The 18,351-nt window shown below is 35.9% G+C and overlaps 1 protein-coding gene across 1 annotated transcript in view; it reads right to left on the bottom strand.

Annotated features, from left to right (window-relative positions):
• The window catches only part of SUGT1 (SGT1 homolog, MIS12 kinetochore complex assembly cochaperone), a 68,977-nt gene that overhangs the window by 24,460 nt on the left and 26,166 nt on the right, over window positions 1–18,351 (bottom strand). The window contains 5 exon segments of the mRNA XM_007948187.1: window positions 6,989–7,096; window positions 8,737–8,833; window positions 12,884–12,906; window positions 15,734–15,750; window positions 16,136–16,189. Coding sequence (XP_007946378.1) covers window positions 6,989–7,096; window positions 8,737–8,833; window positions 12,884–12,906; window positions 15,734–15,750; window positions 16,136–16,189 — 299 coding nt within the window.

Here is an 18,351-nt window from a genome sequence, read left to right as displayed (position 1 = left end):
AGAAAAATCCTCATAAACAAAAAAATTCCAGTATGTGTCATTTGTAATGACAGACCTAAGTACTAGAAAATATCTAGTTGCCGAGGAAGAAGTATGCCAAGATGTCATTGATGATGAGACTGATGATTACTTTCTCAGCTCCCTTATAGTTTTCCAAATTTAATGATACGCATTTATTGCTTTTATAGTGTGAATAAAAATCTAAATAATCAGGATTAAAAAACCATAATCATAGCAATAATTTATTGAGCACTTATTATATACCCTGTTGCTAAGTGCTTCACATACATCATCTCCCTTAATGTAACAACCCCATAAAAGGAGATTCCCATCCGTATCTTAGAGAGGAGGGAGCCAAGGCGGAGGAGATGAGGTAACTTGCCAAAAGTTATTTTTTAGCTAGAAGCTTTACTTATTTCTCCAGAAATAAGTAGGAGTAGAGAAAAAGACAAAAAGCAATGTGTTATGTAACTAGAATAAGAAGAATCACAAAGTGCCACTTTATGGATGTATGGACATAAGTATGTGAAAATATCACTGAATTGAGTTCTTCCACACAATGGGACTAACAATAATGCCTATTAAGATTCTTGTGAGAATTAAAAGGGGTCATGAATCAAATGCCATTATCATATTGGACAAATTTGCTACAAATGATTTCTAACATTTTAAATGCCAAGATGTCATTTTGATGACCAAGGTGTGTCTGACCCAAGCCAAGACCTTTCTAGTAGCCTCATAGGCATGTGAAAGTTGGACAACGAAAAAGGAAAACAAAAGAATTAATGATGGTCAACCTATGGTACTGACAAAGAATATTGAATATACTATGGGCTACCAGTAGAATGAAGAAACACAACTAGAATGTTCCTTAGAAGTGAGGATGGAGAGACTGCAACTCCCTTACTTTGGACATGTCATCAGAAAACAGCAATTGCTGGGAAAAGATAACATGTCTGGTAAAGCAGAGGGCTAATGAAAACCAGCAAAAACCTCAATGAGATGGACTCACACAACTGCCACGATGGACTCAAACACACCAATGATCTTGAAGAGGGTATAGGATGGGGCAGTTATTTCATTCTATTAAATATAAGGTCTCCAGAAGTTGGAGCTGACTCTGGGTAACTAACAACATAACAACAAGGAAAGATTATAGCACTGTGTATGGCAAATAATCAACAATGGAATGCTATTATCTATATCTTCAACATCATAACAATTAGTTGAAAAACTTGGGCAAATTACTTAATATATCTGTGTTCAGTTTGTGTACCTACAAAATGGGAGTAAAAATATCTATACCATGCATTAATTGTGAAGACTTCATGAAATAATACACAACCACCATGCCTGGCCTAAGGTAAAAACAGTAAAACGTATTAGCTACTATGTAACTCTTTCTGTAAGTCAAACAACATGGGACTGGGTAAACAAGCTATATAGTATGTGCTTAGGATGGAATCCTTTGCTACTAAATATGTAAGGGCATGGTAAACTATCCGTAATACATGACTAAGCTTAAAAAGGCAGCAGCAGAATAGTGCATGTGGTAAAACTGGTTTCTCTTAAAGATGTATAAGTATACATTAATGGAAAAGGTGGCAAGCATACATTCCAATATTCCCAAGTGAGAGATGCCAGCAACTAAGTTCAATTTTAAAAAACCAAAAGGAAAAGAAAACTTTACCATTACTGCCATCATATCAAAAACAACAACAAAAATCTACAATATTTTGAAAAAGAATAGCAGTAACAGTGGCACAACATGAAAAATGTTGTCAATGTCTCTGAGCTGTAAATGGGGAAAGTTTTATGTTGGTGAATGTCTTGTGTATGTTTTCACCACAATGAAAGTAAAAACACAACAACAAAAAAGCCATAGTAGCATCATGCCCAGAAACCCCTACTCCAGTACCTGATCAATGAGACTATGCTATTTATATTAACAACAGGAATTCACTTAAAACTTGTGAAATTTTAAGTGTCAAATAGGGGAAACGAAACCAAAAACCAAACTCACCACTGGCGAGTCATTTTCCGACTCATAGAGACCCCTCTTTGGGTTTCTAAGGCGGTAAGGCGGTATCTCTACAAAGTAGATTGCCCAACCTTCCTTCCTAGGAGAGGCTGGTGGGTTTGAACCACCAGCCTTCGGGTTAGCAGTCAAATGCCTTAGACACTACACCATCAGAATTCCTGGTAAATGGGGGGGGGGGCACTATTTAGTTTCTAAGTAAAGATAAATGTTTTTATTTTCTAGTTATTCTACTTGAAAGCCTTCACATTTACACTGGATGGAAAAATTAGTTTGACTAAGAGTAGGAATACAAGAACATTTCCACAAGAGCAAATTTACTCCAAAGGATTTTGAGAATTCTGATTTTTATTTAGAGGGAATGAATATTAATCTTTAAAATTAATATTTCAGTGTAGCTTTTTATGTAATGAAATTATGGTCTTATGACTGTGACTAGAGAGTATTGTCATGAAATTAATAAAATGGAACAAAAAACTACTTAAAAACTTCTTTGTTACTTCTCTAAAAGAGTAAAAAGAGAACCTACAGATCAGAAAGAATATTCGGCAACGTCATATCTGACAAGGGATTTATCTCTAGAATTTATAGAAAACTCTAACACCTCAATAACAAAAAGACAAATAATCCAGTTAAAAAATGGGCAGAATACACGTATAAACACTTCACCAAGGAGGATGTTCAGGCGGCTAACAAACATTATGAAGAAATGCTCACGATTCTTAGCCATTAAAGAGATGCAAATCAAAGCAATGAGATACCATCTTGCCTCAGCACTAGCAGCAAAGTTCAACAAGACAGAAAATAACAAATGCTGGTGAGGATGTGGAGAGATTGGGACTCTCCTACACTGCTGGTGGGACCGCAAAATGTTACAACCACTGTGGAAAGCAGTATGGCGATTCCTTAAAAAGTTGGGATTAGAAATACTGTTTGACCCAGCAGTTCCATTACTATATATCTATATATATAGTCTACATATATACTATATATAGTATATATCCTAAAGAAGTGAGAGCCATGACAACAACAGACATATGTACACCCATGTTCATCGCAGCACTATTTACAATAGTCAAAAGATGGAAACAACCTAGGTGTCCATCAACCAAAGAATGGATAACCAAACTATGGAACATACACACAATGGAATACTATGCAACCCTAAAGAAAAACCTAGAATCTGCAAAACATCGCATAATGTGGATGAACTTGGAGGACATTATGCTGAGTAAAATAAACCAATCACAGAAGGACAAATATTGTATTAGTCCATTATTGTAAAAGTCAAGGAACGGTTTATATATGGAAGGAAATTTTCTTTGTTGGTTACCAGGGGTGGGAGGGGAGGGAACACTGTTAGATAGGTAGAGGTAAGTACTGATTTGGATGAAGAGAAGGGCAATGTACCAAATGTGAATGATCAATATGGTGGCAATGAGGAAGAGGAAGACATAAGAGAGGTACATGGGAGGTGCAGACAACAAAGATGAACCCTTTTGCACATACAGTACTGCATTGTCAGTGAAGGCAAACATGGGTATACGGGTGGCTAGATGGGTAGGCAGGCTGAACTATCAGGTATGTCTATGCAGCAGGAAGTGTACCCAAGACCATGTATAGGGTTGGCAGACAACAGTTCTATAAGTGTATTTGTATGTTCTGTAAGAATTTCCAGGGATATAGTAGAGCTGACAAGGGAGAAGGTTGTAGTCACTTCTTAGTCACAGCCAGCTGCCCAGAAGGAACAAGAAGTTAACCTGTGGGCTTGGGACCATAGTTGCAGGGGACATCAAACTCAACTGACATAACATACTACACAAAACACTGTTCCACCTCCTGCTAATTCTGGTTTTCAAAACACATACTAAATATTAAATTTTAAAATAATTAAATGCTATTTCATTAATTTAAGGGGCTTAATTCTTCCTATTTTCTGTGTAAACTGTATTTTCACTCAAATTAATAACCAATACACTGATCTGTACTGTTCTTCAACATTGAAAGTGTGAAAGAAAACCGAGTTCTCAAAAGCAAAGAAACAGCCCTTTCAAAAATCACACAGATTTTACAGAATCTTTCATTTTAAGCAAATTCTCCTAAGCTAAATTCACATAATGGGTTTAAGACATTTGAATACTTACGAAAAGCAAATTATTTCAGCACTTTTCCTTCTCAGAATCATCACTAAATAAGCCCTAGGAACTCAAAGAAAGATCTTCAATATTTTAACAGTCTCCCTCTGCTGTATGAAAAGGAAAGTACTCAAAGATTTCATAATTAAGAAAAATTACTTCAAAATTTGTTCCCTATAAAATACAGTTTAATGGGGTCAGGACAAGAAAAATAATTATCCTTTTTAGAATCCTTTAGAATACAACTCAATACTCCATTCTTCCATGTAGAACTCAGAAAATCCAGAAGTCACAGTATTCTTCTGGGTTAGTCTGAACAATTCAGTATTTGGGAAAATGTAGGGAAAGCATTTAACGTTTATGAACCTCAGTTTTTTTTTCATCTATAAAATTAAGAACAAGAATACTTTCCTCGTCAACTTCATAGGACTAGTATCAGAATCTAATTCAGACTTATTCATTTATAATGGAGAACTCACTATGAACAAAGCAGTAAGCTACACTTGCCAAGTTTAGCAAATCAAAATATGGCAAGGAACACACTTATATTAAATGAAATACAAAGTTAACTAGACATCCTGTAGTTCAGCTAGCAACCCTAACTTTGGTACCTATAAGGACACAAATAAGACACTTCTTTTCCTGGTACATGGGCTGAACATTTACATCAGGTAGATACACTCCTTGGAGAAATCAATCATGGGAGAACAGAAGGGCAGTGTATGCACAGGGAGATGGGGGAGGTGTGCACGGGCGGGAAGGACACAGGGAAGAGGTTAACTATGAGGAGGAAGTAGGAAGAGAGCTGTTACATTGTGGGAAATTGCAGTCAGCGTCATGAGACAAAATGTGTATTAACTGCTATACGGAAAACAAATTTACTCTGTGAACTTTCATCCAAATCACAATAAAAACTAAAAAAAAAAAAACACTTCTTTTCCTCAAAGAACTTAAAGAAAAGTAAATAAAACATATACATAAACAACTATTATATAAGGAAGAAAACTGATTATGAAGTATTTAAAAAAAGAGCAGTACCACAAAAAAAAAAAAAGGCACTGTAGGAATGTTGCAGGGTTAGCAGGGGCTGGTAAGAAGCAACAAGTACTCACAAGATTAGAATAAACAATCAAGATATAACACAGTGCTTAGTTACATCTGCAATTCTAACCACACAGATCTGTATATTTACTATATATACTATTCTTCCATAAGTATATCGGGTAGTTAAATAATACAAATTTGTAAGTCATGCACCATTTATTCACCCAAACAAATTTATATTTAAAATACTTCAAATGGACATACATTAACAATCTCTTGGTAGAAATATATATGAAAATACCAAACTCATAATTTTCTGACTCATCTCCCTCCCAAATCTACCTACAATTTTGCATCTGTTTATTTACCCAAAATTCTTTTATTAAACAAATTCTATACTATGTGGATGGGGCCAGTAACAGATTAAAATCCTGGTAAAATTTTCTTCACTCAACTCTCCTAAAAAAAATACTGTTTGATACCTCTGCCTCATAACTAAGTAGCTTTGTTCTTTGTAATCTTTTAGAAAAAAGGCATAGCCTTTTAATTAAATGCAAAAAAAGTATTGCTTGTTTACTTTCCATTTCCTGTTCCAAACCTCTGCAGCTGTCTCTTCTTTCTGAAGACCCACTTAACCACTCTCTAAGGCCAACCCTGATCCTACTCCGTAACAGGAAAATTCATACGTCCTTAGAATTAAACTTAATAGTCAAGATAGTGTGCTGCAAGAAATGTGTATCAAGGAGATATAGTAATGGAAAGTCTATCCACATTGTTCAATCCCATTAACTCATTTATTATTTATTATTACCATCATACAATTTTATAGCTGGAAAAGATTTCAGAGTTCATTTAGCCCACATCCCTTAATTTACAGATGCTAAAAGTTAAAAAAAAAAAGAAATTTGCTATAATTATTTTGTCACTAGTCTACACTCATAGGACAAAGAACCAGAAGTCAGATTTTTTTTCAGTTCAATTGTTTCCCCAATAAATTACACTACCACCTACCATCTTTTCACTAATTTTTAAATATTCTGTGAATTATAACTCTATTCTGTATTTTTACTCCTTTTTGAAAATATATACCTCCAACCTCACTGCCGTCAAGTGTAAACCGACTCACAGTGGCCCTTCCTTGGGTTTCTGAGGCAGTATCACTATGGAAGTAGATCGCCCTACCTTCCTTCCAAGTTGAAAATATAAAAGAATCTGTAAACTGTGTAACTACTCAAACAGCAATTTAAATTACTCATTAGTGCCTCATAATAAAGAGCCTAAAATTCAGCTTAACTAAAAAAACAAAGCAGATACATCTTTACAGTAGTTTGCATTTTTTTTAAACTGTGTAAGCTATGGTGAGATGGTGTTTGTATATCTAAACAGATTAAATTTGAGAAATTCATGAGAAGAGACACTGTCAGTATCAAATCTTAAAGGGAGGCACACAGATGTATCTATCATTTTTAAAACATTTATACTGAGAATACACTAATCTTATTTTTAAATTCCACTGTCTACAATGTAAAAAAAAAAAAAAACCTGATACTCAAATATTGTTCATATGACAAATAATTAATGTCACTGAACTGTGTATGTGAAGACTGTTGAAATGGCAACTGTTTTATTACCTATATATTTACAATTTTTTTTAAAAAAAAAAGATATGTGGCTGAAAGGATCCACACTTACTTTTAAGCTTATAATCACACAAGTATTAGTTCATCAGTGTTAAAATATTACTAGAAATAACCCTTTTCAAATATCTTACCTTTGTTGAAAGTACTTTAAATGTGCTCTGTTCTGGTATTATAGGATGAAGAAGTCTCAGTTTCAAATTGTAATCCTCTCCAGAAGGAAGTTTCACCAAAGCAGACAACTAATGAACATAAAATTAGCAACATGTTTTGTAAATTTATATAATTAAGATTACAATACTTAACTTAATATAAGTATAGGTTTCCTCAGCTACATGAAAGTAGAGTGTTCCTGGAATGAAACTTTTCCTAAGCTGAAAGGGTATAAAGTAAAGATGCAATTACCCTTAATTTATATGGCAACAATTTTTGAGCGTTGCCAGACCCAAAAAATAACTTAACCAAACCGTACCAGATAACAAATAAAACCTATAAAATGACACTAACATAGAGTGTTCACAGTCACAATTCAAAACTATGGTGGCTTGATGTGGAGTATAGTTCCCAAGGAAGGAGGTTGGTAATGCCACACTCACTGTTGCCTCTTTAATGGCTCCCTATAAAACAATGCTGAACACTAGTTTGGCTTTTCGCATTTCACTGTAAAAGGGAACATCTTTCGTATTTTTTTGGGTTAGCAAAAACAACTACTAATGTAGATCTTTTAAAAGCAAAGTAGCATAAAGCAAACTTTCAAGAAGCAGGGCTACCACTATAGACTTTCAGTACTGGTGCAGATTATTTTAAGCATACTACATGGAATATGAGATTTAAGATGAGAACTAAAACAATAAAAAAAAAATCTTATTTTTATTTGGTATACTTCACAAAGATTCTCATAATGCAACAGCAGAAAAGAAAATATTTAATGAAACATGTATTTGGGATTTAAATCTCAAGAAAATTCACTAAAAAACAACGAAATGATACCATGTATATGTAACAACTATTCGTGCTGCAACACAGTTCTCACACAAACTACCTTAAGTATCTATCATAAGGTTCTCTGATAAATGCTAATGAAGTTACTGAAAGTCATACTCATTTAGCTGGTCTGATAGAGCCTGGTGAAATCCCTGGGACTATGGCCCCTTGCTGCCCTTCAGATCTGGAATTAAACCCACTCCTGTGGCTTCCAGCCAAACAAAAGACAGGCATATCAGCTAAATGTTTACATTAGGTAGATACACTCCTTGGAGGATCAATCATGAGAGAATAGAAGGGCTGTGTATGCACAGGGAGACAGCTGGGGGTGGGGTAGGAGTGCCTGGGAAGGAAGGACACAGGGAAGAGTTAACTGTGGGGAGGAAGTGGGAAGAGAGCTGTTGTACTGTGGGAAACTGCAGTCAATGTCATGAGACAGTGTATGTGAACTGCTATATGGAAAACGAATTTGCTCTGTAAACTTTCACCCAAATCACAACTAAAGAGAAAAAAGTCATTTAATATGGTTAATGAATTTGAAAACATACATCTATCACAATACAAAACAAAAAACTAAGCCTCTTTCATGGAGTATACTCCACAACCTTAATCTAGTCACATATCTCACTGCCAAGCAAGTTCTGCTTTGAAATTCCAAATCTAAACAAAAAGAAAATAATGACAGCTAGCTATACCTATAGCACATATATATTATCTTAAAACTTAAAATTATTCAAAATGAAAAGCAATGCTTAGATTTTATTCAGCATTTTCACATAATCTCAGGAAGAAATGGTATAAAGCTGATAAAATGTTGTACATTATCCTGTAATACACCGTACTTGCAAATAAAAGTATATAATCACATTAAAAAAAATGGTTCAAAGACTATACTAACCTCTTTTTCTGAAAACTCCACGTTTACATCATTTTTCTGAACATTTTTAATCATAAGTGTAATGATTACTTGAGATTCTGTTTGATACCAGTCATACCTATTTAAAAAAGAAGGAAACTTAAAACAGAACTAATGTTTTAAAAGGTTTTGCTTCTTTAATGTTCTGTCAAGATAAAAACTACATACAGTCTGATAAACAACAGCTCCACTTTGAGGCACAAAGTAGCAAAGAAGTTGTTCATTCACACCAACGATTTTATATAACCAATCTTCTATGATCTATACTAATACAAAGGAACTCTGGTGGCATAGTGCCCAAGGCATTTGACTCTAACTAGAAGGTTGGCAGTTCAAACCCACCAGCCACTCCACAGAAGGAAGACTACTTCCATAAAGATTTACCGCCTCGGAAACCCAAAGGGGGTCGCTATGAGTCGGAATCAACTCGATGGCAGCAAGGCTGTGGTTTTTGGGTTGTTTTTTTTTTTTGTACTAATACAAGAGAGCATATAAGGTAGATGATGTCCCAAACATTTCAGGTGGATTTAAACACTTACATTACATGCCTGTCTGGACGTCATACTTATATCCTTAATGCTGTTGTGCTTAAACTAACATTAAAGGTAAAATATATTTTGAAGTTACTACTATCAATAGTTTCATATTCTCATTTTAATGTAATACCAAAATAAAGTAAAATATTTCTATCAATATTTTACAGATGAGAAAACAAGCTCAGAACGGTAAAGCAAAGTCACAGATCCGTCTTGTGGCAGTAATGCACTGGGCCCAGATCAGCTTGACTCCACACACCAAGCTCTCTTAACTAAACCTGGGTGCAAAGAGCCCCAAGGACATGTAGCAGAAACAAATGAGCTAAAACTGAAACATTGGATAATTCAAAGTTTAACTCACTGTGCAGGCACAACATTAAATATAATGTTATTGTTGTTATTTGCCATAGAGTCAGACCCGACTCATAGAGACCCCTCCTTGGGTTTCTGAGGCAGTATCACTACAGAATTAGATTGCCCAACCTTCCTTCCGAGGAGTGGCTGGTGGGTCTGAACCGTCAGCCTTCTGGTTAGCAGTCAAGTGCCTTAGGCACTATGCTACCAAAGCTCCCATTAAATATAATACCTTTCTGCAATCTCAAGATGGGTAGGAAGACTAGAGTGTATAGAGATTCTAATTATGAGTACCTTTCCCACTGCAAGCTCTAAAAATGTAGAGGATTTTCAATTCTAAGTAAGTGCCACCAGGGCAGGGCTATAACTATCCCATTATTATTCTATTTCCAGGGTCAAACACAGAACCTGGCACACAGTACATTTAATACTAAACAAATAAAACATGGATTGCTTTATGATCCAAACACCATAATTATTATTTCATAATTATATGCCTTTCTCTGCTACTGCCACCAGACAGGTCAAAATTTCCATCTACCATGTATTTGAGAGTCATCCTATATCTCCCTAAAATTAAAATAAACAAAGTTTTAATATTTCCAAGTCATTTTGGTAATTATGTAAAAAAGTACCTTGATTAAAGAAATGAAATTTAAAAGTTTCAGTCTCCCATCAAGTATGTCTAGGCAAAAGGGATTGAACCTATAACCATATGTATGTTTGTCAGACAATATTTCTACATACGTATTTATATGTGCTATAACAATGGCCAGATAAATAGAACTAAAGGGGCAAAGTTATAACAACTTCTTGGCAACAGCCAACCACTCCAAAGGAGCAAGTTGTTGGACCTGTGGGCTTGGGACCACAGTCACATGGGACATCAAACTCAACTGGTGTAATGTACTACACAAAAACACTGTTCTATACACTACTTTGGTGAGCAGTGACTAAGGTCTTTTAGCTTACAAGCAGCCACTTAGCTGCAACAATTGGTCTCTTCTACTATGGAGCAAAAAATGAAGAAAATCAGAGACTCATGGAAACAATTATTCCAAGGGACTTGTGGACCAAGCAAACCTCAGCCTACATGACCCTGAGACCAGAGGAACTATCACTGGCTATCACTGTCAACTACTCAGAAAGGCATCAAAATAGGAGATCCTGGAAAAAGTGGGAGAAAAATGTGGAACAAAACTCAAAATCATAAAGAAGATCAGGCTTATTGGTCTAAAAGAGACTGGTGAAACCTCTGAGAATAAAGCCCCCAGTCACCCTTTGGGCCTGGAAATGAACTCACTCCTGTAGCTTCCAGCCAAATAGATAGGTATATTATAAGGTGAACATTTATACCAGGTAAGGACATTCCTTAGAACAATCAACCACTGGCGCAAGTATTGGTACAGCAAGATAGCTCAGAGGGCAGGAATGCATAGAAAAGGACAAAGGGAAAAGGTAATGACAGGGAGGAAGTGCTAAGAGAGCTGTTACACTGTGGGGAATTATATTCAATGTCATGAAGCAAAATATGTATGAACTATTGCATGGAAAATGAATTTACTCTGTAAACTTTTACCCAAATCACATTTAAAAAAAAAAAAAGAAGAAGAAGAAGAAAAATGCATTGACCCATGTCACTTTAGTTTTTTGTATTTTACTGTACATAAATTATATTTCAATAAAATGTATTTTTTTTTAAAAAAGTTTTAGTCTCCCTCTGAAATTCAGTGAAGTTTCTGAAAGCTCCAGCTCAACCCCTTATATTTCTTACTTTTACAGTCCTAAGAATAGAAGTTGGACACAAGGCTAATAAAATTATTAAAAATAATTCAAATATTTGCTAGATGCTCTTCCATCAGGATAGTTGTTGCCCTCAGCAATAATCACTTTCAACACATATAGAATATTTTTATGAAAAATTTACTCAAAATATAAAAGGCATGGCAAGTTATAATTTTTTATGCCTAAAACCAAACTCACTGTCACAGAGTCGATTCGGATTCATAGTGATCCTATAGGGCAGAGTAGAACTGCTCTATGGGGTTTCCACAGCTGTAAAGCTTTACAGAAGCAGACTGCCTCTGTGCCCTTCCACAGAGTGGCTGGTAGGTTCAAACCACTGACCTTCTGGTTAGCAGCTGAATGCCCTAACCATTGCACCTTATTTACCTGTGCCCAGTTTAACTAGGAGAGGCTTTCCTTAATATATGGAAAAGGTGACATAAAATTGAAACCAGGTAGAACACTTCTATGGTGGTTATATTTGTGTGACAACTTGTCTGGGCCTGGTTGAGTGGTTGGACAGCTGAATGTACTTATTCCCCACGGTGAGACTGGTAATTAATTCCATGGTAGAATGTACTGGAACAACTGAATAGCTGCTTAAGGATGTGGTCTCCTTCCCATATATAAGAAAAAGCTTTGGGAATGGTCTCTAGCTTATAGCACACTTGAACCCTGCACATAGCCGTGTTGTTGTTCAGCAGCCTGCCATGCTCTGCCAACCTTGTGAGTTTCAATGGACCTGAATCAATGGCTTGCTGTATGATTTGGTAACATCAGGATTGTGCCTTTTATTTGTCGACCTTGGCCAGTAGCTGCCTGAGTGAAGAGATGTCCCTAGCTTCAGTGGGCCGGGAGCAGGAAGCAGAGCTGAAGCCCAAGGCTGAGGAGCTTTCACACAGTCCCTAGACCCTGATACTTTGAATTCGGACTTCTAGCTTCCCGAACTCTAAGAGAATAAACTCCTGTTTGTTCAAGCCATCCCATTTGTGGTATATTCCTGTCAGAATGGCACTAGGTAACCAGAACAACTTCTAAAGTTGAGAAATGATTTGAATGCAACCTCTGGTGGCACAGTGCCTAAGGCATTTGACTATTAACCAGAAGGCTGGCAGTTCAAACCCACCAACCACTGCTCAGAAGGAAAGCTGAGCAATCTACTTCCATAGTGATACAGCCTCAGAAACCCAAGGAGGGGTCGCTATGAGTCAGATCTGACTCGACAGCAGTGTGTTTGGTTTTGGTTTGAGTACAGACACTAATACTAATCAGAAAACAGCCTTAGAATTAGTTTTTTATAAGGCCGTAACGCAATTTTAAATAACAAAACTTAAGAAATACTTAAAATGACGTGGTGTGGATTTGCTCAATATTAAATTATAGGTTGCTTGGCTATTTTTTTTTTCTATTAGGTATATTTATCATGTATTATTTTACAAAACAGAAATACTTACTTGATTTTTGACTGATGAGTCTGCTGGGATATAGACTGTTTTTGGCAAGTTGAATGAGAAAGATTTATACAAGTTAGTTCCATAACTATGCACTAAAATACATGTATTATTAATTTACCCAGCTCTAAGGTAGCAACTAAAAATACCTACAGATAGTTATATTGGTATGAGTAACTATATGAAAACTTCCCTCAAAGACAAAATATGGTATCCATAATTATTCTAAAAAATTACCAGTCTTTATTTAAAAAAAAAAAGAATGCTCAGCATTTCATTACTTTCAAATTCAAAACCACTTTTTTCCCTAAAATAATGGAACATAAAAAACAAAAAACATTTTAAAGGTATAATCAGAAAAGGTTACTCATGTAAACTATCCACTTTAAGATTCCATTAAAATGATAAAAGTAACATTAAAAAACATACTTTTTAAGAATAAAGGATAACATTCAAGCTTAACTATAATGTCAAATACTATTCTTAAAACATAAACATTTCCATGATGCCTTCCTGATAAGCCTACTTTGTTCATAGCCTCTCTGCAATAAACATTATACAACGCACATCAAAAAACAAAATAACTCTTGGCCAATTCATACTTTCATACATGTATGCCAGTTAAGACTATGTAAATCTAAAGAACTTGTCCTGGGTCTCAGAAGACCTCTAGGTTGTCCCTAAGTAAGAAAGGAAGAGACAGGGTTTGAGAGAAGGAAATAAATAAAGCAGCTCTAGAGATTTGAGTCTAACTCAGAATTACTCCCCAGTAATAGATTGAGGAGTTCCTGGGTACTGCAAACAATTAAGTGCTCAACTACTTGCCAAAAGATTAGCAGTCTGAACCCCCTCAGAGGTGCTACAGAGGACAAGCCTAGTGATCTGCTTCCAATGGCTCACAGCCTTGAAAATACTACAGAGCAGCTCTCTTTTGCACACATGGGGTTGCCATGAGTCAGAATCAATGCAACAGCAACTAACAACAACAACAACGAATAAAGAGAGGGCAGTGGTAGTCAGTGGTAGAATTCCTGTTTTCCATGAGGGACACCCAAGAGCAACTGTGATCAGTGGTAGAATTCTTGTTTTCTATGAGGGAGACCCAGGTTCATTTCCCAGCCAATATAACTCATGTGCAGCCCACCAACTGTAAGTGGAAGCTTATGTGTTGCTATGAGGCTGAACAGGTTTCAGAGGAATTTCCAGACTAAGACAAATTAGGAACAAAGGCCTGGCAACCTACTTCCAAAAATTAGCCAATGAAAACATTACAGATCAAAACAGTCCAATCTACAATAGATCACAGGACGTTGCTAAAAGAGCAGGTAGTCTTTCATTCCATTGTGCATGGAGTCACCATCAGTAGGAGGCTGACTAGACAACAGCTAACAAAATCATCAAGGACTGAAATATACCTGAAGAGGTAGATACTGACTTACACAGATTATCCTAGTTCATCCTGATACCAGGATAAAGAGAGATTGAACTTCAGGAGTGACACAATGTACTGAGGCTAAACATTGTGCTTTACTTGACAAAGTCTTTTTCTTTGTTATTCAAATGCCATTCTGTGGTTTTAAGGCCTAGTGCCAATTCCAAATATTGTACAATTTTGACAGTCCAAATATTATACAATTTTGACAGAACTACTAGCAGGTGAAGATGAAAAACAACTTTTAAACATTTCCTCCAATTCACTCCCTGACTGCCACCCAAAAAAAACCAGAATACAGGGACAAGGTTCAATTTTGGCAATGTTCAATACCCTAGTCACTTATGTACGCATCTTGCCAGATGCTCACAATAACCTGTCTGAACTACTTCAGCTCTATTACTAGCTCTATTAGTCCCAGTTTACACATGAAGAAAATTCAGAGAATAAGTGAATTTCTCAATGTCACAATGTAATTCTGGAAGACAGAAATGTTAATCTTCCTTCCCAAATGAAGACAGCAATTCAAAAAGGTTTAACTACACACAGAGAGTTAAACAACTATGACCATCATGCTTCCTGACCCCTCCCACCACCACCCACTGCCATCTAGTTGATTCTGATTCATAGCGACCTTATAGGACAGAGTAGAACTGTCCCATAGGGTTTCCAAGGCTGTAAATCTCTACAGAAGCAGACTGCCTCATCTTTCTCCCATGGAGCAGCTGGTGGGTTCAAACCACCAACTTTTGGTTAGCAGCTGAATGCTTTAATCTCTGTATCACCAGGGCTCCTTTCCTGACTTCTAGTCATTTTATTTCTTCACTAAGTATGTAGAAGATCATGGACTAAAAAAAAATTAGCCATATTAAACTAAGTATTTCATATACAAATCTACCCAAGTTGGTTAAGAGGAGGAAAAAAAAAAAAAAACCGGTTCCCTCAACTCCACCATAGATTTTAACAGTGGAAAAAATTTGAAGAGCTTCATTTTTTAAAAAAATAAACAAAATACCAAATTAGACAGAGACAAGTATTTATAAATTTTAGTTAACCTTCTGTGTCAGCATACCATAAAAAAAACCTACAAGTGTTTCTAAAGAAGCAACTGCTTAACCTCAATTAATGTGATTTTCTAATACAGAAAAGGTACTCATCCTGACCATACTCAAACATTCCAAACCAACTTAAATGACACACTAAATTCATTAAAATAGCCCAATTATTTTGATGACTATAACTTTCTATATTATTTCACCAGAAAACAATTTTATTTCAGCCACAAATGAGGAGATATTTAAATGTAACTGCAAAATATGTAACTCAGAGATAGCTTATTCTGAGTCTTGTGTCAAATAGAATCAGCACTTAAAATTTAAACATAATTAAGTAAAAACAAGAAGGATAAAAACTAAACTTACCACTTCAGAGTCTGATCCTATTAAAAATATAAAAAGAGAACATTTTCAGATAGCAATACTTTATAGGCAATTATATACAGGATTTCTACAGCACAAACACACTGCTTAGGCAAGCCAATCCTCTGTATACTCATAATAAAGGAATTGCATCCTATAAAGATTTTAGACTCTTCCATAATTTCTTACCTCTAATACCATGATACTGTTGCAAAGCGTGTCCATCCAAATCTTTCAGCATTATAAACTAGGTAAAAATCAGTATACCTTTGGTAATCTATATCTGTGGGAACATGTACTACTTAAATTGCATGTAATAAAATTAAATACAAATTTGCTTAAACCAAGATATTTAAAGTTTGCTTCTTTTTAAATGAAAAGAACACAGGAAACCTATATACTTACCATTTTGAGCTTCTTGACACCTTTTAATCCAGATAATGAAATTAACATCTGCATCTAGAAAGCAAAACAATGTAACATCACTCATCAGTACAACTTAACATATTCATTCAACAAATACTCAGTAAGTACTTATTACGTGCCAAACACTATTCCAGGCACTAGGGAAGATTCAGCAGAAAATAAACAAAGACAACTGTACTAAGAGAGTTTCCAGCAACTGTCATGTTATAGCTATAAATGACAGTTAGTTGTTTATAGTGAGGAATTTCAATTTAAAAACTTAGATTTTTTTTTTAACAGAAATAAAAAAGCCAATCCTCAAATTTATACGGAGCTCTGAATACCTAAAAGTAATCGTGAAGAAAGCATGAAGATTTACACTTCCTGATTTGAAAACATACTACAAAGTCACAATAATTAACACAACCTGGTATTGGTATAGTAACAGTCAAATAAACCAATGAAACTGAATTGAGCGTCCAGAAATAAATCCACACATCTAAAGTCAACTGATTTTCAACAAGGGTGCAGTGGCCATTCAATGGGGGAAGAAAGAATCTTTTCAACAAATGGTACTAGATAATTGGACTGTCACATAACTGAAGAATGAGTCAGAATCCATGCCAACACCATACACAAAACCAATTCAAAATGGATCAAGGACCTACACGTGAAAACTAAAACCATAAAATTCACAGAAAAAATATCGGGGTATAGCTGCGGGACCTAATTTTTAAACCATGGATTATCAGAAATGCCAACCAAAATATAAGCCACAAAAGACAAAACAGATAAATGGGACCTCATAAAAATTAAATACTTTTGTTTATCAAAGGTCTTTACCAAAAAAGTGAAAATACAACATACAGACTGGGAGAAAATTTTTGAGAAACAAATTATACAATGTTGTTGTTGTAGTTATGTGCCATCAAGTCGGCCCTGACTCATAGCGACCCCTCCTTGGGTTTCCGAGGCGGTGTATCACTATAGAAGTAGGATTGCCCAACCTTCCTTCCGAGGAGTGGCTGGTGAGTTTGAACTGCCAGCCTGCTGGTTAGCAGTCAAGTGCCTTAGGCACTACGCTACCAGAGCTCCTAATTATACAATAAGGGTGTAATATTCAAAATATGTTTAAAAAAAAGAATTTACAACTTTACAACAAAAAAGACATGTAACCCAATCATAAAACAGAAAAGGACCTGAACAGACATTTCACCACAGAGGATATTCAAATGGTCAACAAGGACATGAAAAAATGTTCAACATAATTAACCATTCCCAAAACCCACTGCCTTTCCAACTCTCAGGAACCCTATAGGATAGAGTAGCACAGCCCCATTGAGTTTCAAGACACTAGTCTTCATGGTAGCTCTGGTAGCATAGTGCCTAAGGCACTTGACTGCTCAACCAGAAGGCTGGCGGTTCAAACCCACCAGGCAATCCTCGGAAGGAAGGTTGGGCAATCCTACTTCCGTAGTGATACTGCCTCGGAAACCCAAGGAGGGGTCACTATGAGTCAGGGCTGACTTGAGGGCAAACAACAACAGTCTTCATGGAAGTAGACTGCCTCATCTTTCTCTAACAGAGCAGCTGAAAAGTTCAAACCACCAACCTTTTGGTTAGCAGCCAAATACCACCAAACCTCCTTTCACTAGCCATTTTTGAGATTACAAATCAAAACAATGAAACACTATACCTCATCCCCATTAGAATGGCAATGACCAAAAACATGGAAAATAACGAGCACTGGTGAGATGGCAGAGAAACTGGAACTTTCTTCATCCACTGCTGGTAAGAATGTAAAATGGTGCAACCACTGTGCAAACAGTTTGACAATTCCTTAAAAAGCTACACATATACACTCCTTGGAGAGATCAATCAAGGGAGAGTAGAAGGGCTGTGTATGCACAGAGAGACAGCTCCAGGCAGGAATGCACAGGAGGGAAGGACACAGAGAGAAGGTAGCTATGGGGAGGAAGAGGGAGGAGAGCTGTTGCACTGTGGGAGGTTGCAGTCAATGTCAGGAGACAAAATGTATGTAAACTGTTGTATGGAAGATGAATTTGTTCTGTAAACTTTCACCCAAATCATAAAAAAATTTTTTAAAAAGCTACACACCCTACACAAAGAAAACTATAAAAAACTACTTCAAGAAACCATAAGTGATCTACATAAATGAAAGAACATACTATGCTTATTGATAGAAGATTGAACAT

This window comes from Orycteropus afer, unplaced genomic scaffold (assembly GCF_000298275.1).
Source record: "Orycteropus afer afer isolate SDZICR_OR568_19922 unplaced genomic scaffold, OryAfe1.0 scaffold00207, whole genome shotgun sequence".
Lineage (NCBI taxonomy): Eukaryota > Metazoa > Chordata > Mammalia > Tubulidentata > Orycteropodidae > Orycteropus > Orycteropus afer.
The sequence above is the reverse complement of the archived record's forward strand: the minus strand, read 5'-3'. Positions and strand labels throughout refer to the sequence as shown.